The sequence below is a fragment of the Photinus pyralis genome, unplaced genomic scaffold, assembly GCF_008802855.1.
Source record: "Photinus pyralis isolate 1611_PpyrPB1 unplaced genomic scaffold, Ppyr1.3 Ppyr1.4_LG2, whole genome shotgun sequence".
Classification (NCBI taxonomy): domain Eukaryota; kingdom Metazoa; phylum Arthropoda; class Insecta; order Coleoptera; family Lampyridae; genus Photinus; species Photinus pyralis.
Window position 1 is genome coordinate 30,548,834 of NW_022170403.1, and position 27,104 is coordinate 30,575,937.

Genomic DNA, 27,104 nt, shown 5'->3' on the forward strand with positions numbered 1-27,104 from the left:
TCTTGTCCTCTGCTCTACTCTCCTCATTTACTCGCCTACACGTATTCTGGTCTGTTCTTCTCCCTATCTTTTAGCCTCATGCCTTGGCGTTGTCGTTTCCTTCTCGTCTTCTTGTCTTCTCGTCGTCTTGTCTTCTGTTCTCCTTGCCTTTCTGTCTATTGGAACCTTCGTTCTTCAGGTCTCCTCTCCCCTCGATACCCCTGGACTTTTCGTCTCTTCATCTCACTCTCGCATTTTCTTTGCCTCCTCGTCTCCTTATCTCCTCTCTTTGTCTGCGACACTCTCCGCCCCCTCGTCCTTTCCCCTTCTCCTATTCTCATCTATTTGTCGTTGTTCTTCTCGCATGAGTCATCTTATGGTCTTTTCGTGCTTCGTCTTTTTCCCTCTCCTTATCTCTTTTTATTTTCCTCCATAGCTCCTCTTCGTCTCATCGGGCTCTAGTTTTCTTGATTTCTAGTCTCCTCGTACTTGAAACGGTTTCAAATAACGACAAAAATGCTATAAGTCTTCCAGGGTACCACAAGTAATGTCTAAAAACTCCCCAAGAACCTTTGACCTGAATTTGCTTTCGATTTTTTAGACTACCACAAACGCGAATCCCCTCCTCCCTCTCTTTCTAACGGATTCGACAATGTGTCTATGATTTTTACTCCTTTTCATCAAACATGGTTCTCGTTTTTGTACGCCTTTAATTAAATTCAAATTAAATTGAGCAGAAGCAGACAGATCGTCGCAGACGACTAACTATTACGTACGCTTCTACACTTACATAAGGCAAGAAACTCAAATACTGTGTACTAAATGTAACAAACCTGTATGGAGGCGCCATGCCGTACAGTAATCAAGCAGACAACTTTCTAATAGCAGCTCGTTAGTGAGTTGCTTACATTAATTAAATGAAATTTGCAATTTCAGCAACTTACGTTTAACTACCGCTACGTTCCCATCAATTTCGGTTCATTCCACTTCTCCCAACTTTATCAAAAACACAATGAACCTAGTCGGCCAATCAAAAAACGAGATTGCGCAACTACCTCAAATTAGGAATTTCTTATTGCGCAATGATTTAAAAAGCCCACTTCTCCTCGACTGACAGCAAAATGCGAAAAAGCAGATTGCGAAGTCAATTCAATGAAAACAATAACGTATTGTTGATAACATCAATCAAAGAGAAATTCAATTAGTTTGTCTCTCCCACAAATTTGATTATGTACTTTGGCGGCGCGATTTTAAGGGTAGATTGTACAAATATTGCGGTTCAGAATCCTCTTCAGCTGCCAAATAAATATAATAAAAAAGGAAGTCGGCAGCACAGAATTGATATTCTGATGTATCGAACTTCTACGGGTCGGCTATGCGTGAGTTAATCGAAAAACCTAGAATTGTGCACTAGACGCACGCTTCAAAGTTTATGACACCTACGACCAGATAATCCATCACTCCTTAATCGTTAACGAGTAAATTTTGTTTAACAGCTGACACCGACAGTCTACAAATTACACGATCCACAGGTGGTGATTAACGAGACTCCTCTTGGTACTCTCTGTTTGATTAAACTTGGGCCAAGAATCTGTCGTCGAACTGCACTCGTTTATTGCACGGCTCGAATTCTGCAGAGGCGACCCGGTTTAATGGAAAAGGGCGTTGATTGATGCATTCAACGAATTCGCGTACCCGGGCGAAGTTTTGCAAACGGGAAGTCGGGCATTAAATTTGGACTTTTTGTAAAAGGTGAAAAGTTTGCGAAATGGGACGGTCGATGCGGCGGCCATTAATCAAGCGTGATTGATACGAACGTTTAAATCGCGCAAAAAAGCTATCACAATCAATCATTATACCGAACGACGTTAGAACAATTAGTCGCATTGGCAAATCTCCGCGAGCCTGATCCACTGCAAATAGTAGCAGGAGGACGTGTGCGAAATACACCGCTTAAATCCTTTAATCTGCAAATACTGATTTCGCCCTTCGTCACAGTAGAGCCGTTTTCGATCATATCACGCTATTGGTTACGCTCGAAACACCGATATATTTCCAGCTTTTCCTTCCGTATCGATGACTCACATGCTTTGAAATGAAGGTGTATTGGTTTTCTTGCATTTTCAACCGCTTGCCTCGGTTCTAGTGCTTCCTCAAGACTCGAGTGTTAAAATGTCATGATCCAGTGTTTCTGCCTCAGGTTGAATAATTCATTTTACCCGAGAAGCAGGCTGTGCTTTCAGAAGATTTAGCGTTAGCTGCATAGATTTACTTTTTTACGGTGAGGATTTGCTCACCTTGCAATTTCTGTGTACCATTACATCCCTCCGATACAACGGAAATGAACGGTTCGTGCATTACCCTTAAGCATTACTTTGTGGTTCAATGGTAGAGCATTGGGCTATAAATCCGGAGGTCGGGTGTTCGAATCTAGATTGAGGTGAATTTTTAGTCTGTGGCAGAGATGGAAATTACCTTAGACCAGTTATTAGGTTTTCCTAATTCGTAAGGAAAATACCAGAGTATTTATATAGAACAACTTAAGACCTTCTGCAGAGGCACCTCTAAAAAGCATTATGCGGGTCACTCTGTAATTGGGCGCAAGCGTGTTGAGGGCTCAGAACAAGAGAGGGAAAATAAATAAATAATTAGGCATAGCAGAAGATTTTGTTATAAATGATGTTCTAATAACCATAGAAACCATGGTATGGAATACCTTCTAGGCACAAGAGGACTTTTGGGATGAAAAAAGCCCTGGGGAGTCCGCAGTGTATGGAATATTCGCTAAGAGGACCCTTATTTATAAGAGGACATCCAATTTTCCTATCCAAGTCCTTGGGTACTACATTCTGTTGTGCTCATGCTCAATGAAGGCAGTACTAAGGGGTCTGAGTGGTATGGAATACCCCCCAGGCAAACAACAGGAGGATTCGACGATCCTCCCTCAAAATGATGATGAAAGGGGGAGTCTGGGTATTCCCCAGAGGAGGGTCCTTATTTTTAAGAAGCCATCTAATTTCCCTTTGCCTGGGTGGTTTTCCATACTCCCAGACCCTGCGCTACTACTGTTTGTTGTGTTGTGATCAGTAAAGGCAGTATCGAGGGGTCTGGGGGATATATAATATCCCCCAGACAATCAAAAGGAAGATTCAATTGTCCTCTCTCGAAATTAACACCAGGGAGTCTAGAGTGTGTGGAATATTTCCCAGAAGAGGACCCTTATTTTAAAAAACCATTTTCCTGTACCTGGGGGTATTCCATACCCCGGTACTATTTTCTCTTGTGTTGTAGGTAGTAAAGGCAATACCGGGGGGTTTTGGGGGTATGGAAGGCTCCAAAGGCGTACAATTGGAGGATTCGATAGTCCTCGCTCGAGATTATCATTAAAGTTGCAAATTTTAGATGGAAAAGGTAGCACCAGGGAACCTGGAGTATATGAAGTGGTATTCCCCCAAAGAGGATCCTTATTTTTAAAAGGCCATCAAATTTTCCTTTGCCTGAGGAGTATTCGATACTACCAGACCATTCGATACTACTTTCTGTGTTGTGAACAATAAAGGCAGTAACGGGAGGTCTGGGAGGTATGTAATATCCCCCCAGGCAAGCAAAGGGAAGATTTAATGGTCCTCCCTCTAAATTAACACCAGGAAGTCTAGAGTGTATGGAATAATCCCCAGAAGAGGACTCTTATTTTAAGAAACCATCAAATTTCCCTTTACCTGGGGGATGTTGTGGTTGTAGTCAGTAAAGGCAATGCCGGTGGGTTTTGGGGGTATGGGCCCCCCCCCCCCTCCGGCATACACTTGGAAGATTCGATAGTCCTCGCTCGAGATTATCATGACAATTGCGAGGTTTGGATGGAAAAAGTAGCACCAGGGAGGTTAGAATTCCAGACTCCCAAGGCCCCCCGGGACCGCTTTCTGTTGTGTATTGTTCAGTAAATGCAGTACCGGAGGGCCTGGGGGTGTCGAAACCCTCCGAGTCATACATAAGGAGAATTCGATAGTCCTCCCTCGAGATTGCCATGAAGGTGACGAATTTTGGGTAGCAAAAGTAGCACCAGGGAGTGTGGAATGTATGAAATATTTCCCAGCTGAGAACCCTTATTTCTAGGGGGCCATCAAATTTTCCTTTACCTGGGGAGTATTCGCCACAGATCCGCCGGTAATATTTTTAGTAACAGCAGTACCGGGGTGGTATTAATATTCCACGGAAAAGGATCATTTAACTTCCCTTGAGTTTAAAGGGAAACAAGGTGGAGGTGGACGATTTCCAACCTTTTCGACGAAATGCTACGTAAAAAATAAGCAGAAATATTTCCTCGCGAATTATATTCGTTTATTACGAAAGTGTAAACGGGTATATATCGAGGTATAATTAGGAGCAGAAACACCTCCTTTAAACCGAAATAAGGGTTTGAAGCATTTTCCTCGAGCATACAAATGAATCACGTTTGAACATTTTTCTAACAGCTTCTAAGGTATTTTGATTAGAAATGTTCTCCTGATGAGAAAGTTTAGGATTATGGTCTCCTGGTAGCCAGAGAAAATTTACTGATGCTCTTTATATACAGAACAGGAACACTTTTCCGCACATTAGAATCTCCAAATACAAAAGTGTAGGTGAAACGAAAGAGTTGGAACATTTTTATTGTGAATACATTATGTTCTCCTAGTAGCCAGAAGAATGTTCCGCCATTTAACGACCAGATACTCCGTGAAATAGTAGTAGATACATCTTCTGTCGCATTATACTCTTCTGATACGATAAGTAATTGCTGGCACAGTTCTCATAGAATTGGAAACAGAACTCTTTATAGATTATGTTGTCCTGTTAACTGGAGACAATACCAATACCAATCTCGATACAAAGTTTCAGTGCAAATATGGAGTTAGAACCTGTCTTTTGAGCATCTAAAACGAGCATACGTATTATGTTCTCCTGGTTGCCAGAAAATTATCTAAACTTCTATACCAGAAACATTGCTAATGAGGTGGAGAAGCACTCCTCGCTCAAAATGCTCTCTTGATACGATAGTTCAACGAAAATGAAGTGGTGGAACATAAAAAAAGACCTGCTCATGGATTATGTGCTCCTGGTAGTTACAGACGCTTAGTGAATCATGAGCATCAGCTTCTCCTAACATAAAAGATTAACGGAAATTAAGGTGAGCGTTAACAAAAACCGGATTACATATTATGTTCTGTTGGTAGCCAAAGAAAATTTACATGTTCATAACAGCGACTTCGTGAATTATGGGCCGAATCGCCTCTTCTGTGAATAGGAAAGAAATTTCCTCATGGATTATGTTCTCCTGGTAACCAGACAAAATTTACATTTTTTTAACGCATATTCCGTATATAAGATTCTTATGGCTGAAACCCTTTTGCAAAACAAATGCGTCAGAATTTCAGGATCAAGAGTCAGGGTTTCTGCTCCTGACTGAATATTTCATTCCCCTTGTTTCACATGATTAGCGTTAGTCGCCTTTAGATTAAAGATACACTAGATTTCTCGCAATTTCAAATGGCTGATGGTTTCTGGGTTAAGGCTTTTTTCCGGATGTAAGTGTCAAATCTGATAATAAACAGTTAAAGCCCCTGAGAGGGCATCTTGAATTTTTTTAGGGAGCCATGGAGCCCTTTAAAGGTTCTCAAATATTTTTAAAACCTTAAAGCTAATGGCTCATCGAAACTCCTAAATGCAGTGGTCAGTAAAGACATTACCAAGGGGTCTGGGGGGTATGGAGTACCCCCAAAGCAAAGAAAAGGAAGATTTGATGGTACCCCCTTGAAATTATCGTGAAAGTAAGTATAGAATACCCCCCAGGTAAAAAAAGGAAGATTCAAGGGCCCTAACTCGAAATTATTAAGATCGGGACAAATTTTGCTTTCCTTTTGTTTGCCTGGGGGGTATTCCATACCCCCCCCCCCAACCCCCAGGTACTATTTTCTGTTGGGTTGTGGTTAATTAAGGCAGTACTGGGGAGTATGGAATACCCCCAGGCAAACAAAAGGAAGATTTAGTTATCCTCCCTGGAAATTATCATGATAGGGACAAATTTTGGATGGAAAAATTAGCACCAGGAAGTCTTCTTGGTCTGTGAAATCTTCCCCGGAAGAGGATACTTATTTTTAAGAGGCTATAAAATTTTCCTTTGGGGGTTATTACAAACCCCCAGGCCTCCCGGTACTAGTTTCGGTTTTGTTGTCAAATTTTTAAGAGAAAATTATTGGGTTATAAACACTGTAAGTACTTTCGTATTTAATTGTTAATCGAACGCTTGCATGCGTGGTATGTGTAAAAACTGTCACTGAACGCCTCTATCTACCAGCGATTGTTTAATTTTTTTATGTTGGCGGAATAAACATTTGTCTTTGTCAAATAATTAACTGTGTTGAATCGAACCCTAAGTGCGACCCAGATAGAGTTTTCAGGTCAGATTTTTTTATTCGTGCCCAAGGTGTTTTAAAAGCCGTGCAAGGCTTTCAGCGCCTCTAGAAGACCCTAAAATCTTTTGTATAGAAACCGCAATGTCTTAAAAGCGCCGTTAAAGCCATTAAATGACTAACGTTTACGTTTGAAGACATCTCAGGCTTTTTTAAGGCTCTAATAAGCTCCTCGCGAAGACTCTTGAAGTTGCTGAAGTCCTTGAAGACTGCGGAAGGCATTAAATACAGGGTCTTAAAAAATTGTAGGGTAGGTAGGGTTTGGAAGGTCAACGAGACATCAAGGTTTTTCCGCGAAACATTTTCAAAACAACTAAACCTCGATTGTTAGAGGGGGTAGATGTGAGATCAAAAAATAAAACAAATGAAATGCCGCTCTTTTGGGACGCAGGCTATCAACAATGTAGAAATCGGAATCCCAGAGGTTCAGAATACACGAGCTGTTGAAGCATAATGTTGTCTTACGACTCGTAAACCGCAACAATAACACGCAAGATTTACTCACGAATTTGGAAAAAAAGGGCTTGTTTTGCTAAAAACTTTGCAGCAATTTGGGCTTTTCGCCCCGGAGATATTTATTGTCTTCCACCGTCGCGGGAATTGGACTTTATCAGCAGTAAATTGCGTTGTAATCATGTACTGTAAGGTAAATGAAAAGCAAATTCCCTGCCATAAATCCGTCGAGCTGGAAAATCCTAATTACACACATTCATAATTGCGCAACTGATTTATCGCCGGACCGGTTGGGTTTTAATTTTCTTCTCGCAGCGAATCTGCTCTCGCGTAATTTGCCGATACGGTTTTAGTAACTTAAACATGGATTCGAGGGGAAATTAATTGAACGCCGATTTTTCATATCCTCTCTGGAACTTTTCCCATATAACGTTGGCAAAGTTAAACAAGGGAGGAGAAACGATCACCATAGATAAAATGGAAACCTAGAACTATTTGAAACTGTGGTTCTCATAGATAACAAGATATATTGATATTTAATTAATTAATGATTCGCAGGCCCGCATTGGAGGATGTCCTCCAATGGAAGGCGCCAGACGGAACGGCGCGCTTTTGGCGGGCGAACGTTAAACAGTAACCTACCGACAACTTCGCCTATCCAACCTTTGTACGGATTCTGTAACCAGGAGATCCAAACATCAAGCGGTAACTAAGCTAAAAGGTCTTCGAGAGATTTCATAAACCTTTAAAAAACTTCAAGAGCCATCAAGATAAGCCTTCTTCTTCTTGAAGGCTTTCACAAGTTTAAAAGGCTTTGCAGAAGCTTTAAGAGCCTGTAAGGACTGAGGAGGTTCTCATCTAACGTGTATTTAAGATATTTGGGAGGCATTACTTTCGCTGCAGTGCAAAGAAGAGAATCTCACCATTCATCCCGAACAATTGTCACGCGACCCCCTTAAGGTTAAACGGTTAATGGAAGAAAGTGCTTCCCGGGGGTATGGGGTATATGGAACACCGCCGGTACAAGACAGTTCCATCGTCATTTCCAGAACGATGTGACTGATGTCAGGTGACAAGCACTTAGGTAGGATTTAGGAATGATGGTGATAATAAAAATGAAGCAGAAGAAGACATGTAAGGAAGAAAAGCACGAAATACACTCTTCAATCTGGTGTGGAAACGGACAATAGGCATCAATGAAATAATAGAACCTGGGGAGTATTACATACTTGATTTACAGGATTTCTCAACGAACCTATCACTCTAACCTAACCTCACTAATATTTTATCCTAACCTTCACTCTCTTCGCACATTATATTCTCCTGGTACAAGATTTTTGAGCTAACCTAACTATCACTCTAACCTAACCTCACTAATATTTTAACCTAAAATTCAATTTCCTCGCACATTATATTCTCCTGATACAAGATCTTTGAGCTAAGCTAACTAGCACTCTAATCTAACCTCACTAACATTTTATCCTAAAATTCAATCTCCTCGCACATTATATTCTCCTGATACATGATTTTTGACCTAACCTAACTAGCACTCTAACCTAACCTCACTAATATTTTATCCTAACCTTCAATCTCCTCGCACATTATATTCTCCTGAAACAAGAGTTTTGAGCTAACCTAACCAGCACTCTAACCTAACCTCACTAATATTTTAACCTAACCTTCAATCTCCTCGCACATTATATTCTCCTGATACAAGATCTTTGAGCTAAGCTAACTAGCACTCTAATCTAACCTCACTAGCATTTTATCCTAAAATTCAATCCCCTCGCACATTATATTCTCCTGATACATGATTTTTGACCTAACCTAACTAGCACTCTAACCTAACCTCACTAATACTGTATCCTAAAATTCAATCTCCTCGCACATTATATTCTCCAGATACATGATTTTTGACCTAACCTAACTAGCACTCTAACCTAACCTCACTAATATTTTAACCTAACCTTCAATCTCCTCGCACATTATATTCTCCTGATACAAGATTTTTGAGCTAACCTAACTAGCACTCTAACCTAACCTCACTAATATTTTAACCTAACCTTCAATCTCCTCGCACATTATATTCTCCTGATACAAGATCTTTGAGCTAAGCTAACTAGCACTCTAACCTAACCTCACTAATATTTTATCCTAACCTTCAATCTCCTCGCACATTATATTCTCCTGATACAAGATTTTTGACCTAACCTAACTAGCACTCTAACCTAACCTCACTAATATTTTAACCTAACCTTCAATCTCCTCGCACATTATATTCTCCTGATACAAGATCTTTGAGCTAAGCTAACTAGCACTCTAACCAACCTCACTAATATTTTATCCTAACCTTCAATCTCCTCGCACATTATATTCTCCTGATACAAGATTTTTGACCTAACCTAACTAGCACTCTAACCTAACCTCACTAATATTTTAACCTAACCTTCAATCTCCTCGCACATTATATTCTCCTGATACAAGATTTTTGAGCTAACCTAACTAGCACTCTAACCTAACCTCACTAATATTTTATCCTAAAATTCAATCTCCTCGCACATTATATTCTCCTGATACAAGATTCTTGAGCTAACCTATCTAGCACTCTAACCTAACATCACTAATATTTTATCCTAAAATTCAATCTCCTCGCACATTATATTCTCCTGTTACAAGATTTTTGAGCTAACCTAACTAGCACTCTAACCTAACCTCACTATTTTATCCTAAAATTCAATCTCCTCGCACATTATACTCTCCTGATACAAGAATTTTGAGCTAACCTAACTAGCACTAACTTAACCTCACTAATATTTTATCCTAAAATTCAATCTCCTAGCACATTATATTCTCCTGATACAAGATTTTTGAGCTAACCTAACTAACTTAACCTCACTAATATTTTGTCCTAAAATTCAATCTCCTCGTACATTATATTCTCCTGATACAAGATTTTTGAGCTAACCTAACTAGCACTCTAACCTAACCTCACTAATATTTTATCCTAAAATTCAAACTCCTCGCACATTATACTCGCCTGATACAAGAATTTTGAGCTAACCTAACTAGCACTAACTTAACCTCACTAATATTTTATCCTAAAATTCAATCTCCTCGCACATTATATTCTCCTGATACAAGATTCTTGAGCTAACCCAACTAGCACTCTAACCTAACCTCACTATTTTATCCTAAAATTCAATCTCCTCGCACATTATATTCTCCTGATACAAGATTTTTGAGCTAACCTAACCAGCACTCTTAACCTAACCTCACTAATATTTTATCCTAAAATTCAATCTCCTCGCACATTATATTCTCCTGATACAAGATTTTTGAGCTAACCTAACCAGCACTCTAACCTAACCTCACTAATATTTTATCCTAAAATTCAATCTCCTCGCACATTATATTCTCCTGATACAAGATTTCTCACCTAACCCAACTGGCACTCTAACCTAACCTCACTAATACTTTATCCTAACCATGCAATCTCCTCGCACATTATATTCTCCTGATACAAGATTTCTCACCTAACCTAACTGGCACTCTAACCTAATCTCACTAATACTTTATCCTAACATTCAACCTCCTCGCACATTATATTCTCCTGATACAAGATTTCTCACCTAACCTAACTGGCACTCTAACCTAACCTCACTAATACTTTATCCTAACCATGCAATCTCCTCGCACATTATATTCTCCTGATACAAGATTTCTCACCTAACCTAACTGGCACTCTAACCTAACCTCACTAATACTTTATCCTAACCTTCAACCTCCTCGCACATTATATTCTCCTGATACCAGATTTCTGAGCTAACCTAACTAGCACGCTAACCTAACCTCACTTAAATTTTATTTTAACCTTCGATCTCCTCGCACATTATATTCTCCTGATACCAGATTTCTGAGCTAACCTAACTAGCACGCTAACCTAACCTCACTTAAATTTTATTTTAACCTTCGATCTCCTCGCACATTATATTCTCCTGATACCAGATTTCTGAGCTAACCTAACTAGCACGCTAACCTAACCTCACTTAAATTTTATTTTAACCTTCGATCTCCTCGCACATTATATTCTCCTGATACCAGATTTCTGAGCTAACCTAACTAGCACGCTAACCTAACCTCACTTAAATTTTATTTTAACCTTCGATCTCCTCGCACATTATATTCTCCTGATACCAGATTTCTGAGCTAACCTAACTAGCACGCTAACCTAACCTCACTTAAATTTTATTTTAACCTTCGACCTCCTCGCACATTATATTCTCCTGATACCAGATTTCTGAGCTAACCTAACTAGCACGCTAACCTAACCTCACTTAAATTTTATTTTAACCTTCGATCTCGCACATTATATTCTCCTGATACCAGATTTCTGAGCTAACCTAACTAGCACGCTAACCTAACCTCACTTAAATTTTATTTTAACCTTCGATCTCCTCGCACATTATATTCTCCTGATACCAGATTTCTGAGCTAACCTAACTAGCACGCTAACCTAACCTCACTTAAATTTTATTTTAACCTTCGATCTCCTCGCACATTATATTCTCCTGATACCAGATTTCTGAGCTAACCTAACTAGCACGCTAACCTAACCTCACTTAAATTTTATTTTAACCTTCGATCTCCTCGCACATTATATTCTCCTGATACCAGATTTCTGAGCTAACCTAACTAGCACGCTAACCTAACCTCACTTAAATTTTATTTTAACCTTCGATCTCCTCGCACATTATATTCTCCTGATACCAGATTTCTGAGCTAACCTAACTAGCACGCTAACCTAACCTCACTTAAATTTTATTTTAACCTTCGATCTCCTCGCACATTATATTCTCCTGATACCAGATTTCTGAGCTAACCTAACTAGCACGCTAACCTAACCTCACTTAAATTTTATTTTAACCTTCAATCTCCTCTCACATTATATTCTCCTGATACCAGATTTCTGAGCTAACATAACTAGCACGCTAACCTAACCTCACTTAAATTTTATTTTAACCTTCGACCTCCTCGCACATTATATTCTCCTGATACCAGATTTCTGAGCTAACCTAACTAGCACGCTAACCTAACCTCACCTAAATTTTATATTAACCTTCGATCTCCTCGCACATTATATTCTCCTGATACCAGACTTCTGAGCTAACCTAACTAGCACGCTAACCTAACCTCACTTAAATTTTATTTTAACCTTCAATTTCCTCGCACATTATATTCTCCTGATACCAGATTTCTGAGCTAACCATGGGCTGCATTTACTTTCAAGATTCACTCGGAACAGAATATGCGTTTATTTTGTTTGTACAGTTTTCAATATAAAAATTATATTTACAGAAGTTGTACTTTATTTTCCTCCCCAATAACAAAACTGATAGGAAGATTACAGTACAATAAGCACCTGGTCCTTCGCACTTTGCCGAAAACACTTACAAATTTGGTAGGTATCAGGAAGATATAACGTGAAAGGAGGTCTTTCAGTCCCAAATACACCTGTTCTTTGTAGACAAACTTACGTAAAGGGTGTCTTGCTACTAGGAGAACACAATTCACGAAGAGGTCTTTTTCTATCACTATGAGAGTTATTTCAAAGCTTAATTTCGATTTAAAAATTTGCCATTCTGTATCGGGATCATATGATGTGCGAGGAGGTGTTTCTTTCCTAATACTACACCTTTCATTTGTCGACACACTTACGTAAAAGATGTCGGGCTACTAGGAGAACATAATATACGAAGACGTCGTTTTCTATCTCTGTCAGAATTATTTCAAGGCTTTAATTCGATTTAAAAATTTGCCAATTCTGCATCAGGATCATATGAGTGCGAGGAGGTGTTTCTTTCCCTAACACTACACCTGTTACTTGTCGACAAACTTATCCAAAGGTTACATAAGTTACAGCCCTTTGAATTTTCTTTCGAAATTGGTCTATAACTTTTGATTGAGAAGTCTGATCGAAAAAGTACGAATTGTTTATGGATTCTACGCACCAAAATTAATAAGAAAAAGTGCTTTCCCGAGAAATTTTTGTGTAGACGATTATTGAAGTACAATTGCTCTACAAATCCTACATGAAATTGCACATTTTCAATCATTATTTCCAACACATTTTAAAAATTGCTCCAATTTAATTTAATTTTGGTACTTTTTGAATTCTCTGAGGGAGAGATTTTATCGTTCATTTCGGAGCCACAACGCATTAAAAAAAGGGTGAACTCAGTTTTTTATAAAAGTTGGAAGAAATGGGTGTTCTTTGATCGCTTGCAAAAATTTTTCTATTAGACCAATTTTGTTTGTTCACCTTGTGTTCTGTAATTTACTAAAGAAGTGTTATTCATAAAATATGGACCGTTTTCGAGTTTTAAGCGAAATATTGAAAAAAGTCCGAACATTTTGAGGTTTTTTGGCTGCGAAAAATTGTGCTGGGAAAAAAATTGGTGTACACTCTTCAAATGCATGTTATTTGGACCCAAATGGACCATTTCATTAAAACGATAAAATTGTTTACACCACCTTTTGCAGGAATCGGCCCTTCTGACTGCTCCGCATACTAGACTAAAGATATTATCAATTTCATTTTTTCAGTGAACCGTTTCATACAACAAAAGTTTGCAAAAAATCACTATATAGACTTCTTGTGAATCTTTCATGAACACTTTTTTAACTTATTTCTGTTTCAGCTGGACTGCGTACAAATTTGGTAATATTTTGAGGTCTGGAGATTCATCAGTTCTCTGTGTACAGGTTTCCATTCCACTATCTCTGGAAAATGCTTTTGAAACATTTTTCAGGATCTTATCACATCACTTCAGGGCCTTTCAGAACAATATTTTCAGTCTTTTAGACTCCCCAGGTTTCGAACAACAAACTTAGACCCTTGTGTAGGATGTATACAAAAATGAAAGTGAATATTTTAGGCTTTATTAGCAATAGATAGATTGGAGAAGAGCATTATCTATACTTTATTTCTTAATTAAGTTGCCTGTCAATGTGTAACCATATTATAATTATTAATAATCTATTTACATACAAAATGTAAACAATTCTATTATTTTCGTTACATAACTAAAATACAAAAATGATTAAAAACTAATCTTAAACGAAAAACATTCCCATAAGCTAAGCCAATGTCGCTAAATCACTTCATAGAAGTGACATCCATATGGATGGGATATTATAAAATGACAATGAGTACAGTTGTAGCCCAGAATGTATGTACACAAAAGTATGCCTTTGATATCCAGTTTCTTCTTTTATAATTTATAAGCAAACCCCTGAAGTTTCAAAAAATCATCAGGAACCTCAGCAGTTGCCGATTAAACTTTTTATGTACAGCTACAAATAAAGACTAATGTACAAACAATAACATCGTATTTCACAAAAATCAAGTAATATGCTTATTTGCTGATTGTCTAGAATGTAACTAAATGTTGTAGTAAAGACGCGTTAAGTTTTTGGATACCTAGCGAGTAAATTAAACAAAGAAACAAAGATGTTCCTCTGCACAATAACCAACTTAAAGCGCCTTGCACACAAAGGAGGTGTACTTACTTGAAAAACCTAAATATAATTTCTATTTCTCACACTAAAAATATGTAACAATGTAACGGATAGTATTGGCATATGTAGGAATCTGTATTACAATATTAGATTATTAATAAGGGACCATCACAAGCGAAAGTATTGCTTTAAATATATGCTTGAACTTTACAGTATACATTTTCGGTGTTACTAACAAGAGTTCGTTCACTTTGGTCCATATTCTTATCGATTCTTATCGGATAGCTGCTTTGCATATTATGTACAAGTAAAATAATAAAATACGCAATTTTGCATATTACGATACACATATATCACAGACCTACAAGGTTTATAATAAATATTCGTGCGCACGTAACTCAAACAGGAGAGCTAAAACTTAAATGTAGGTACAGTCTAAAATTATACGAGGTGTTCCCATTTAAAATAAGTTGCTCGGTCTTAAATATTAAATGGGACTACTTTAGTAATAGTAAAAATCAACCACGTATATTAAAAAAGTTACGAAGATCTAGAAGGAAGTGACATTTCTAATTTTGTTTGGTCCTAACTGCTACCTTCAACTAGGAGTTAATTGCTACATTAGTAAGCCTAACTACCACTTAACAGTAGCAATCTCTTGTTAAATGTAGCAAATAAGACTAACTTCCAGTTAAAAGTAGCGAATAAGACCGCAAAAGTAGCTTCTGGTCCTTCTACACACCTTCGTATAAAAGTAACTTACAGTAGGTAGGTACCTTAAAATAAAATGCCTACATTTTTTGGTCTCTGTAAAACCATCTATAAATACACATAGACGGCACAATTTTTAATCTTAATTTTTGCACCAACTTTTAATATCCTTCACTACCAAAATGAGGGCACTTTTAAGTGATTGATTGCGAAATGCTTGAACCGAATAATAACGTTTGTCACTTAATTTATGCAAAGAATACGACAGTCCAATACAAAGGAATTCCTAAGGGCGTGAGGGCCAGCGGGCCGTGTTCCACAAGCTATCATAATAAGGGTCGAAAGATTTCGTTCGGATGGTTGTTCTGGTCGCTGTCGTTTTGTCGGGCGAGGCATTGCTGAAATGATGTAAAGTTAGTCAAGTCAAGAAACATAACGAAATATTCTGTTTTTAAATTCGTTAAATGTTGTTAATATTTGCTTAAATGCACAAAGAATTGATGATGAGACATACTTAATAGTTTACAAAATTACAAGTTGGTCCAGTTCAGAATTTGACATCTCTTTTCCAAAAAATATGCAGTCGAAGTTACAGAGGTACCTACCTAGAGGAAAGGTACACACAAATATCAGAAGGATAGCCCTGGGAGTAGGTAACCAATTTCAAAGTTCTCTTCTGCTTTTGCTACAAAATGAACATCAGTTTCAACTGGTTTCCAAAAATTTGCCTTGTTAAGTAAACACGTCTCTCGCATCCGCGCACTTGGAAGCCTTGCAGCTGGGTACTTAGGGCGGAATGGCCATCACCCAAAGGACATTCTTGGTCCGACCCCAAAGAATTGAGCTTAGGACTTAGGAATAGCTACCTAATCAATTCTAGAGGTTCCTACAATGTGACTCCCTGAATATTCAACCTTTCCAAATTTATACTCCCGAACTTCCGCCTTCAAGAAACATTCGTCTAGAATATTTAGCCCTCGCCAGAAACCTTTCCCGAAGAATTATCAGGTTCAACTCCAAAAATTAGTTTTAATAAGATAACCCCCTTTGAAGTATCTGCTATAAAATCAGTTTTAAAATCCCATTCTGCTTCTATAACAAAATCCCCATCAGTGTCCCCGAAAATTCGTCCCCAAGAAAACTCTTCAGGTTAATAAAGGCGCCTAGTCAACGATTCACCTGCAGAAATTTAAATCGCCTTAAAGAAATAAAGAGGTACTGACTGTTGAAAAATCTGAATGGATTTTATCGCTCTTAACAATTTAGAAGAGTTTAAAGACTCTTTTTAACGGTTCAGCTCTTAAAGCGAATAATAAAAACGTTAAAGCACCTAAAGCGATCTAAAACTCTATAGGCTCTAAACACTAAAGGCTTTGTAAAGACTGTAAAACAAAAGGTTACGGAGACTCACAAACACTCATAAAAGCTCGAGTCAAATACAGCTAGAAGGGAACCTTAAGTTCTATCACCTAGAAGACTCTTCAATGTCATTTTGAAGTAATTAGAGCCTATTTGCCATTATTAAAGGCTCATAATAACCTTTTTTAGTCTTTAAAGGACCCGTAAAAGAACTTCCCTCTGAAATTTTCGTCCCCTGAGAAAAGACATGACCCTCGTCCACCCGTTACCACCGTGTATTTACAGTGGTAAAGGTTCACCACGACCTTTACGATCTATGAGAGAGGCACAGTGCCCCAAAAAAGTACAATGGGTTTGGTATCGCTACATACATGGGGATGAAAGGCGACCACCTCCTGGAGTACTTGCAAATAACTGATTTGAATGTTTTAAATCAGGAAGCAGCCGCTACCTTCGTCACAGCGCGGAAGCAGAAGGTTATCTCTGACGTTAGGCTCCTTTTCAATAGCCCGCATGATCACGAGTTTAGAGGGTGTCTAATGATCCGTCGCTTCCAGACCACCTTTTCCAACTAAGTCTGGTATCCTACTGCGAGCCCTGTCGCTTTCGGAATTTCCGATCTACTGACTGCTCTGTCGGAAAAGTAGTCAGGTGGAAAAGGTTGCCGCATTAGTAAGCGAAGCGAAGCGAGGGTCTTCCTGAAGTCGAAAAACTTCGTAAGATCCATTTGAGAGACCCAGGGCAAAAAGTGGGGACACCATGCAGATATGGGTGAGACCCTCACATATGTCTCCTGGAAACACACTTTAACTTATGCTGTAAAAACAACAGGAAATATGTGACAGAAGTTCAGGACTGTACCATGATAAAATAAAGAATTCCAGGCTCTGATATGGCTAAATGATTGGGACGAGTGGAAAGATCGAGGTAGCCTTGGGTACGGGCGGAAACCCTCAAGTCCAATCCTCTCCTCGTAAGAAGCGATGTGATCCAAATTGTCTTACTAAGACAAAAGAGTTACACAGTCACTCTTCAGGGGTTCTTGTGGTTTGCAGGCGCGTCCCTAAGGGAAGGGAAAACGGGCATGGGTACACATGGTGATCGAACGAGAGCTGAAATCAGCTTCTCCCGTCGTTCGTTAGCATCTATCTCAGTCAGACGGAGATTTTAGCCATCATGATCTGTGCACAGGAAAACCTCCGTAGAAGTTACCATAATAAACATACAGCTTACGCTATTTATTAAGAAGTAGACATAGGGATTTACGTGTATTATTTTTCCCTATGTCTACTTTTAAATGACAAAATCTCTTCTGACAGCTAGATTTTTATTTGTTTTAAGAAGTTATTTTGGTTGCGTAAAATTGTGCGCCGCCCTTCAGAAGAGATTTTCTCATTTAAAAGTAGACAAAGGGAAAAACAACACATGTAAATCCCTGTCTACTTCTTAATGAATAGCACTGTATACAATGACAGTCAGGCGGCGCTGAGGGTTCTGTCAGCAGACAGGTTCCGATTGACGATTGCAGGCGAACTCTAGATAGATTTGGTAAGCCTCTAATAAGGTAAACTTGGGTGCCAGCGCACTGCGAAATAGGGGGCCAACGAAAGGGCGGACAAGCTGGCTCGTGGAGGCAGCGGTGGGGTCTTCGTCGGACCCAAGCTGACCCTAGAAATTGCTCCCGCCGTTGTCAGGATCAGCGTTGAAGACTGGTCGGCCAGTCAGTTCCAGGCTCAGTGGCAACAAGTAACCGTAACAGTCGAGGGTGTCTTTTTAACAGGGTCTCTTGGCAAATCTGGGTCCTGGCGACAGCTATCTGGAACCGGAGACGGACGGACGGACGGTGAAGCAACTTATTAGGCTAAACAGGGTCTCCTTTTTTTTATTAAATTAAAGGCCTTTAAAAACTCTTACGGTTCAGCTCTTAAAGGACAATAGAAACTCCAAAGCATCTAAAGCATTCGAACTTACAGCCTTGTAACACTAAAGGCTTTGTAAAGACTGTAAAACATTTAAAAGGTTATGGAGACTCATAAACTCATAAAAGCTCAAGTCAAATACAGAGAAGGGAGTCTTAAGGGTTCTATCACTTTCTAGAAGACTCCTGAGAGCCATTTGAAGTAATTAGAGCCTATTTGCCCATTATTAAAGGCTCATAATAACCTTTTTTTAGTCTTAGACATAATGCTAAGCTAAGCATCATTTCCATAGCAAAGAATTCAATTTGATATTTGGAACCATTCAAAGTAGGTATAATTTTTGTTAACAATAGTCCAAATGAAATTGGTGAAACAATTGTACTGAACAATAAATTGAAGAATCTGTACTAGGTACTTTCCTCCGAATTGAATAAGGAAACCTGCACTCCAATTTTTTGGTGAAATTGTGCAGCAATATTGTAGTCAATGCAATATCAGAAGATCGCACTTGCGCAAGGCCTAAATTTTTCGTGAAAAACTCTGTTTGCTTAAACAATTTAGGAATAATAAGCAGTTTGAAGGTGTAAATATACTTTTAAATATACAATATACTCACCGCCTGCTTCCGTTCCCATGTTCTCATCGCCGACTTATACTTCTCAAATTCGTGGCACCAATCCGAGTACACTTTTTGGTAGTCATTACTTTTTGACGGGGCTGAGCATCTGTGCGAGTCTACAGTCACGTTGTACGAACACAGCAAGGACGCTCCCATCCAGCAGTCGTATCTCCCCGCGTCTGCTTCCGTCAGTGACAGTATAATAAGCCCATGTTCTGATGTTTCAATGTACTTTTCAGGCCTAAAAAATAAATGAAGAAGAGTCAGTATGGAGAAAATTGTGGTGCTGCTTTGGAAGATTTTTTCCCTAGTTTCACTATCAAAATGGCAACAAACTTTGATCGACAACTAAAGTAGGTAAGTTTCAAGGTCCCACAAGCTAGCAGAGCCATTTTAGAAAAATGAAGAACGAAATACATCAGAATTATAGGCCCTTTTTGGACACTTTAGCAAATTTTCAGGCGGCATCCTTTAAAGAAAAAAACTATGGCTCTGCTGGCTAAAGACGAAGCTAGCTGACCACTTGTGAGATTTGCTTCGAAGGCGAAAAATTCAGATCACAAAATTATAGGCTATTTATAGGCATTTTCTAGACACTACAACAAATTTTCAGGCGGCATTCTTTAAACAAAAAAAACTATGATTTTGCTGGCTAAAGAAGAAGCTAGCTGATCACATGTGCGATATGCTATGCGCATGCGCAAAATTTTTGCCTCGATCCATTAACAGTGACTGTATAAAGACAGTGTGGTCATATGCTCTATATCCGCCATATTTTTCCCATATTCTTCATTGAGCTGATCGGTTTAATTGAATTGGTAGATTTTGGCATTTTTCTATGGTTACAATATTATTGCCACAACTGTTTGTGACTTGATCACCTTGGATTCCAAGTTAATTTCCGCCAACCCGATTTATTTGGTTAAAATATGGCATGGCGGATATCCCACATACCAATAAAAAAACAACAGCAAAGTATGACCAAACTGCCTCTATACAGTAGGTATACAGTTACTCAGTGCTGTATTGGAGGGTATACGGGAGTATACGCCGTATATGTTTAAAAGTAGTTTTTATTCAGCGTATATATAGAAATGATAATTTGGTAAATACGTAAATAGGTATATACGGGCGTATACGTAACTTTAAAAACATTCCTGAAAATCTTGTACTGATAATGGCGTTTTATTCTTTACGCTGATTACATTAGAACGTAACGGGCGATCAAAAATGAGTTGCTGTCGAGTCGCCTTTGGAAGTTTAAGTTAAGTACGATTTCCCATGTAAACAAAAATTCCAAAGGTCACTCGACAGCAACTCATTTTTGATCGCATGGTATATTTTTACCGTTACGATAACTTCTGGGTAACCAGTTTTGAAAGTCCTAACGAGAGTCAGGAGTTCCCAGGCAGTTTCTAGCACCTCACCCCTCAGTAGGTATAACAATGTTGTTGGCAAGAACAAGAAAAAAATGATTCCTTCTATACGTTCCCAGATAGTGCAGGCGAATTTCCTTTGGGAAAAGTCAAAAGATTGGTCAAGAAGAACAACTTTTTAACCAAAAACTACTTCACCCCCTTTCACCCTCTGCCTCCCAGGGTCATTCCCTTAAAAATGATAAATGATAAGTGGTATCGAGTAATAGCTTGTTTGAAATATCTTTGGAAGTCCTTTATTACGTTTGATTTTTTAAATCGGTAGATTCGTTTTCGAGAAAATTAGAAAAATCTTTATTTAATTTATTTAATCGATCTATCTTAATTTGTTCAGATAGAAAACAAAAACAAACGAAAATATCACTTATTTGTTGCTATGGGAAAGAAAGAATTTAGTTTGCTGTCAGTCACCTTTGTGACAATTTTGGGATAATGAAAAGTAATTTATTGATTCAGATTTTACTTCTAAAATGGTTTTCACACTAGCCGAAAGAGTAGAAATTATTCTAATTTTTTCGAAAACAAATCGACCGATTTAAAAAAATCAAACATCAAAATAAAGGACTTCGTAAGACCTTTCAAACAAGCTATTACTCGATACCACTCGTCATTCAATTTTAAGGGAATGGCCCTGGGGGCAGAGGGTGAAAGGAGGTGAAGTAGTTTTTGGTTAAAATTGTCCCCCTAGACAAAATCTTTTGACGTGTCTCGGCGTTTCTTCCTGTAATCAGTGGTTTTGGATAAATCCGAGGTGGGAAGTTTTCAAATGAACGCCCTGTATAATTAATATACAATGTTAATACGTGTGTAGTCATTACATTACAATAGTAGTCTTCATTTAGTTTTTTCTGGTACCTACAGACTACAGACTTCGAAAAACAAAAAGAAACAGTTTTGTAATAAGGTACAACAAATTGAGGATTTTTAAACCCCTTCCAACCCCCCCCCCCCCACATGACAGGGACTCATTGTATAACCGACCCCTGCGTATACCCTTAACATAATTTACCAATACACCACTGCAGTCACTGTAGATCAATTATAAGTCACTAAATATAGAAAGTACCGCAATCCATTGGGCCCGTGTGTTAGAGAGAGAACGCATGTTTTTTGCCCAAAAATTGCGGAAGTTACCAGATTCTAGTAACTTTAATGCTAGGGATTGTTCCACCTGTTTGGAGACATCTGTCAAGTAGGTATTTGAAATTTGAATTTTCTTTTACTAATAAATCAAATATATAGCAAGAATTGTGTTTCAGGTTTAAAAAAAAGTAATGTTAAAAGTGTCTTAGTTGTCTATGCATCTTCTCTTGTATTATAGGAGAAGAAAAGTTGAAACGATATTCCTGAATTGGAAAGAAGTACAACAAAAAATTAAAATTATTCGTCTCATTATATTATTAACGAACCTCGAAATCGTTTATAATTTTGTATTGCTGCCTGCCTGTGCGTCTGTCTGTCCGTCTGTCTGTCGTGTGTACGGTAACTTTGTGTAGAAACGTCCGATCGTTTTAAAAATTGATATACACATGTTCTTCAGGATATAACAAAGTTCGCAATTGTTTTTCGGCTACGTAGACCAACGGGCCAAATAGTTACAGACCAAAAACTGCGCAAACCTCCAAAAAGGGCTTCTAACTCTTGTTACAAAGAACATATGAATGTCCGGTTTTCTGTGTTAGTAAATATTCCTTAAACTTCAGGCAACTATGCAAATGCAAACAAATACTGCGCATGCGCATAACAACTTTTGTATTTGCGCAATCATAATTTCTTATTTGTTAATATATTTAAATGAAAGTCTGTATCAAGGCACCTCCAATAAAAGTGAAAGTAATGCCTAATCAGAAAATTTGTTTTGCGCATGCGCAGTTGGTTTTCTTTTATTTGTTAAGGTATTTAAATGAAATGTTGTATGCAGGCACCTCAAATAAATGTAAAACTAACGCAATTTCAAAAAATGTGTGTTACAAGCTATGCTGATCAGGTGGGACAGAATCAACCCCTTCGGCCCCTTAAGGTGTATTGTAAAAATGATGCATGTGTGAAGATCTCGAGGATCGTTTGGTATTCAGTTGTATCAGATTTTTTAAATATAAGTTAGAGTTTAAATAAATATATTAATTGGGCGAAAGCCCGTTGAGGGCCCAGAACAAGAGAGGGACAATAAATAGACAATAAATAAATAATTTTTATTTATCCACTACATCAAAATCAAACTGATCTGGATGATAGTTTTTTTCTTTAAAGGATGCCGCCTGAAAATTTGTTCAAGTGTCCAAAAAAGGCCTATAATCAGCCTATAATTCTGATGTATTTCGTCCTTCGTTTTTCTAAAATGGCTCTGCTGGCTTGTGGACCTTAGGTTCCAACCTTGATATTCAATTTCCATTTATCTTTCTCATCCTTTGGACCAATATTTACAAAAAAAAGTAGGAGATTTGAGTGTGAGATTTTAAATCCACAACATTTTAAACAACAACCGAAGACGTTATTAAACATTAAACCATGATCACATCATTTACTTAGTTAAAATTAAGACGGATTTGAGTTACTCACTTGTATATTATTTTGTATCGCCCCTTGTCTTTGGAATAGTGATGCCAGGTGATAGTTTGAGATGCGAGAACTGCTGGCATCTTCAGGAAGCAGCCCAAGTGCAAACTTTGTCCCCATGTTGCCGTCATTTTCTTCTTTATTACGCTACTATCGCAAATGTTAACCGTCGTATTGGCAACGTCTTGAAGCAACCTAAGAGAGCTGTGCACTTAAGAGTTTCCTTACTATGATAAGACATACCCTGGTGCGTAAGGCTTACAGATGTAAATGTCCTTATCCCATCCACAGTATGGATCATGCACGCATCTTAAGCAGTTGTCATACCTTCGATTGCACATGACCAAGTCTATCTGTTTTACACGATGGTCCGAGGCCACAAACAGAGTTTTGTGTTTCTTGGAAAGTTCCAGAGTTTGTATAGGTTCGCCCGGAGTAATGTCGAACACATCCAACAAAATGGAAGTGGAATCGCCATTTTCGTTGTGCCACTCCACAATTTTGAACACGCGACCGTCATCTACAACAGCAAAGTTAGGTGATGATCGATTAAAAGCTCAGTCTTACTTGTTCCGGCATAGTAGACGATGTACTCCAGCACGTTTCCACCAAGATCCACCCGAATTCTATCCACGACGAGCTTGGTGAAGAAGACGTCTCGCTTAAAGAAGACCGGTTTCTCATTTTCGTGAGTCACGGCCGAATCCATGAGTGGGTGCGACCTAATAAAGTTTAGAACGGTGTCTGGAAGCGTCTCGGTGTCGTTGACGCAAGTTCCCGGTCTGGGTTCCGGCACTCTGCTGGATAACACCGGTAGCCAAGCGGAAGACGAGGACGCCTGCTCCTTGAATTTTCCGCTGAAAGCCTCTTGGATTGCGGATAGCTTGAATGAGCAGATCGCCGATCCCATAAGTCCGTTGGTCGACGTAGTGAACGTGCCGTAAAATTTACTGTCATCTCCCGGAATCTTGAAGATGCTTTCTGCGTGAAAAAGAAAACGATTATTGACGAGTGCCGACTGGGGAATTCCCCCCCGCAAGTGTTAAGCTGTCTATGAACTTACGGATCTCGTTGAAATAGAAGGGAAACTCTCCGGGGATCGAGCAATTAAGCCGAGCTTTAAGATAGGTAGCCCAGTTCTGTGCAAGGATGTTTTTCCCTCCGGTATCCTTCTTGCATACGCGTGCCACTCTGGAATAGACGCTCTTGCCGCAGTTTATGTATTCGACGGCGGTCTCCCTGAAGAAGAAGAACACGTACTCCCCGATATCAAAAGAGCCGACGAAGTTCGGTTCTGTAAAAGGAATAAAGCATTAGGTAAAAGTTGGCGTTATTTTCCAGTCGAATTAGTCGCCTGTGGAAAATGCGTAGGTACGCGGATATACGTGTGCGTAAAAGCGGCATAAAAAGCGCGCGCGTTACGTTAAGCAGAAATATTTCCCGCTTCATTCCCAAATATGCCGTTACAAGGCGCCATTAGCGCTACTTTGTGCTCCACTACTCTTCAGAATGAAACCACGTTTAAAGCAATTACCTGTAATCTGTGTATTGTACCGACGAGCGCAAATATAATACATAATTAAATCGCGCGAGGGCGATGAATTTGTCGAATAATTCGAGTTCAAATTGTGACCATAAACCGGCTACGAGCGACCAAGGGATGGGGGTGATTATCACTCTCTTTTCATCTACGCAAGTTTGCATACCCTCCCTGCAAATCAAGCACTTAATTGGTAACGTAATGAATTTGCGATAAAAAATTAATTCCATTTGTCATGATAGTGATGTTCCACAAGATAACATCCGTGGTGCAATGCTTTTTAAGGGAATTTTTTAAAGAAAAAGATTCCCCTTATGTGATGGTTTTGTCCGTCTGTCTGCCCGTCTACCCGTTCCTTCGTCCTCTACGAGTTCAAGGATCAGTGCTATTAAATATGAGCCGGATTAAAAGTCTGGTTTCCGAAAACTAGCCAAGTGGCAAAAAAATTCCCCTAGGACATCAGAATATAATCGAGAAGAGAATGCAGTCAACTTTGTAATTTTTTGTATACCAATCTGCAGAACTCTAGAATCTCCTGACAAATTGGAGAAAATTTCATCCGGGGCTCATTACCGTACGAGATTAACAAGCAGAAGTCGAATGCACAATTTAGCTACGTGTAAAAAGTGTAAAATTTGAATAGAATGGATGGATTAGTGACATCATAAAAGGAGGTAATTTCCGCATCTTCCTTTACTTAACGAGTTTGCCTTTAAAATTTATTTAAGGAGAAGGTTTCCTTGTTATAAGAAATAGAAGAAGACGAAGAAGAAGAAGAAAGGTTAAGTTATATCAACGGCGTTGTAACGCTTAGGTTTTCTGTTTGAAACTTTCGTATCCCGTGTAAAAGCTTTTATGATCGCTCATAAAATGGCGCATTCAATTTCACTGAGCATTTTAGGTTGAGTGCGATTTTATAATAGTCGTATTTTGAGGAGGATGGGAGCGGGGCATTATTTATTAAGACGTATATTAAGTGGTTTTATAAGAACAGGCGTTAATCTCAAACTTAAAACAATGTTACACCAAAGTTAACAGTAACTTTTGAAACACCTTTACAATACCTACTGCAGGTTATGTTCTTCTTCCTTTATAAAAGAGAAAACGAAGTTTTAGAAATCCACGAAAACTTTGAATAAAAAAGTTCGAGTTGTACCGGCCGTCCGCCTAAAAAGGATCTGGATCTACGTAGATCAAACAAAGCGAAAGCTTACAAAAGAACTACCTACTGATCATAAATGAGTGTGCCTTTCGCCTTCCCGCTTTAATTATCGAGAGTTCGCACATGCTTTTGTCTGATGACGCTATTTCTTCGAGGTGCTGAAAATTACAGGTCTTTGAATCGAATTCCGCGTATCCCAGAGCACTAATAAAGGCCTCTCTCCGACGATCCATTCGAATTAGTTGCGAGTTTCCGAATCGCGCTCTCGCTACCGTTTGCCAGCGTTAAAAATTTATTAGAACTGCCGCGAAATGACGATATGTTAAAATCCTTTTATAAAATTTCCTCGGATTTTCCTAATTCGACGTTACTGTCTAATGACCTTTTCGCATGTAATTAAACTCGTAATCAGTAATTTTTATTGAAATTTTTAGCTTCATATTTGATCACATCTTCCATTAGATGACTCTTACAAATCTGCAGTGTATTATAACCGTCCTTTTTTACCAAAAATCGACTACACCAAAATTTCTCGGGAAAACAGTTTTTCTTATTAATTTTGGTGCGTAGAATCCAAAACAATTCGTACTTTTTCGATCAGACTTCTCAATCAAAAGTTATAGACTAGAAACCAATTTCGAAAGAAAATTCAAAGGGCTGTAACTTTTGAACTAGTAGCCCAATCTTGGAACTGCTTGAAATTATGGATTCTACAGGCCACATTCTATAAGAAAATTTTTTTTCCGGGTCGATCTGAGACATTTTTTTTCCCGGGCCTCAAAAAAAGGCAGTGAACCTTCCTTTTTTACCAAAATTCGACTGCACCAAAATTTCTCGGGAAAACACTTTTTCTTATTAATTTTGGTGCGTAGAATCCAAAACAATTCGTACTTTTTCGATCAGACTTCTCAATCAAAAGTTATAGACTAGAAACCAATTTCGAAAGAAAATTCAAAGGGCTGTAACTTTTGAACTAGTAGCCCAATCTTGGAACTGTTTCAAATTATGGATTCTACAGGCCACATTCTATAAGAAAATTTTTTTCCGGGTCGATCTGAGACATTTTTTTCTCGGGCCTCAAAAAAAGGCAGTGTACAACCTTCCTTTTTTACCAAAATCGACTGCACCAAAATTTCTCGGGAAAACACTTTTTCTTATTAATTTTGGTGCGTAGAATCCAAAACAATTCGTACTTTTTCGATCAGACTTCTCAATCAAAAGTTATAGACTAGAAACCAATTTCGAAAGAAAATTCAAAGGGCTGTAACTTTTGAACTAGTAGCCCAATCTTGGAACTGTTTGAAATTATGGATTCTACAGGCCATATTCTATAAGAAAATGTTTTTTTCCGGTCGATCTGAGACAATTTTTTTTAAGAGCCTCAAAAAAAGGCAGTGTACAAC

At 38.6% G+C, this 27,104-nt stretch overlaps 1 protein-coding gene across 1 annotated transcript in view; it reads right to left on the minus strand.

Annotated features, from left to right (window-relative positions):
• Nucleotides 1-13,837: 13,837 nt before the first annotated feature.
• LOC116163441 (semaphorin-2A) overlaps nucleotides 13,838-27,104 on the minus strand; it is a 29,840-nt gene continuing 16,573 nt past the window's right edge. Inside the window, exons 3-8 of the mRNA XM_031477349.1 lie at nucleotides 24,063-24,293; nucleotides 23,567-23,980; nucleotides 23,243-23,519; nucleotides 23,003-23,194; nucleotides 19,005-19,248; nucleotides 13,838-15,508 (exon numbers count right to left, since the gene is read on the minus strand). Of these exons, the coding sequence (XP_031333209.1) occupies nucleotides 15,437-15,508; nucleotides 19,005-19,248; nucleotides 23,003-23,194; nucleotides 23,243-23,519; nucleotides 23,567-23,980; nucleotides 24,063-24,293 (1,430 nt within the window). The 3' untranslated portion in view covers nucleotides 13,838-15,436. The remainder of the gene's footprint in view (nucleotides 15,509-19,004; nucleotides 19,249-23,002; nucleotides 23,195-23,242; nucleotides 23,520-23,566; nucleotides 23,981-24,062; nucleotides 24,294-27,104) is intronic.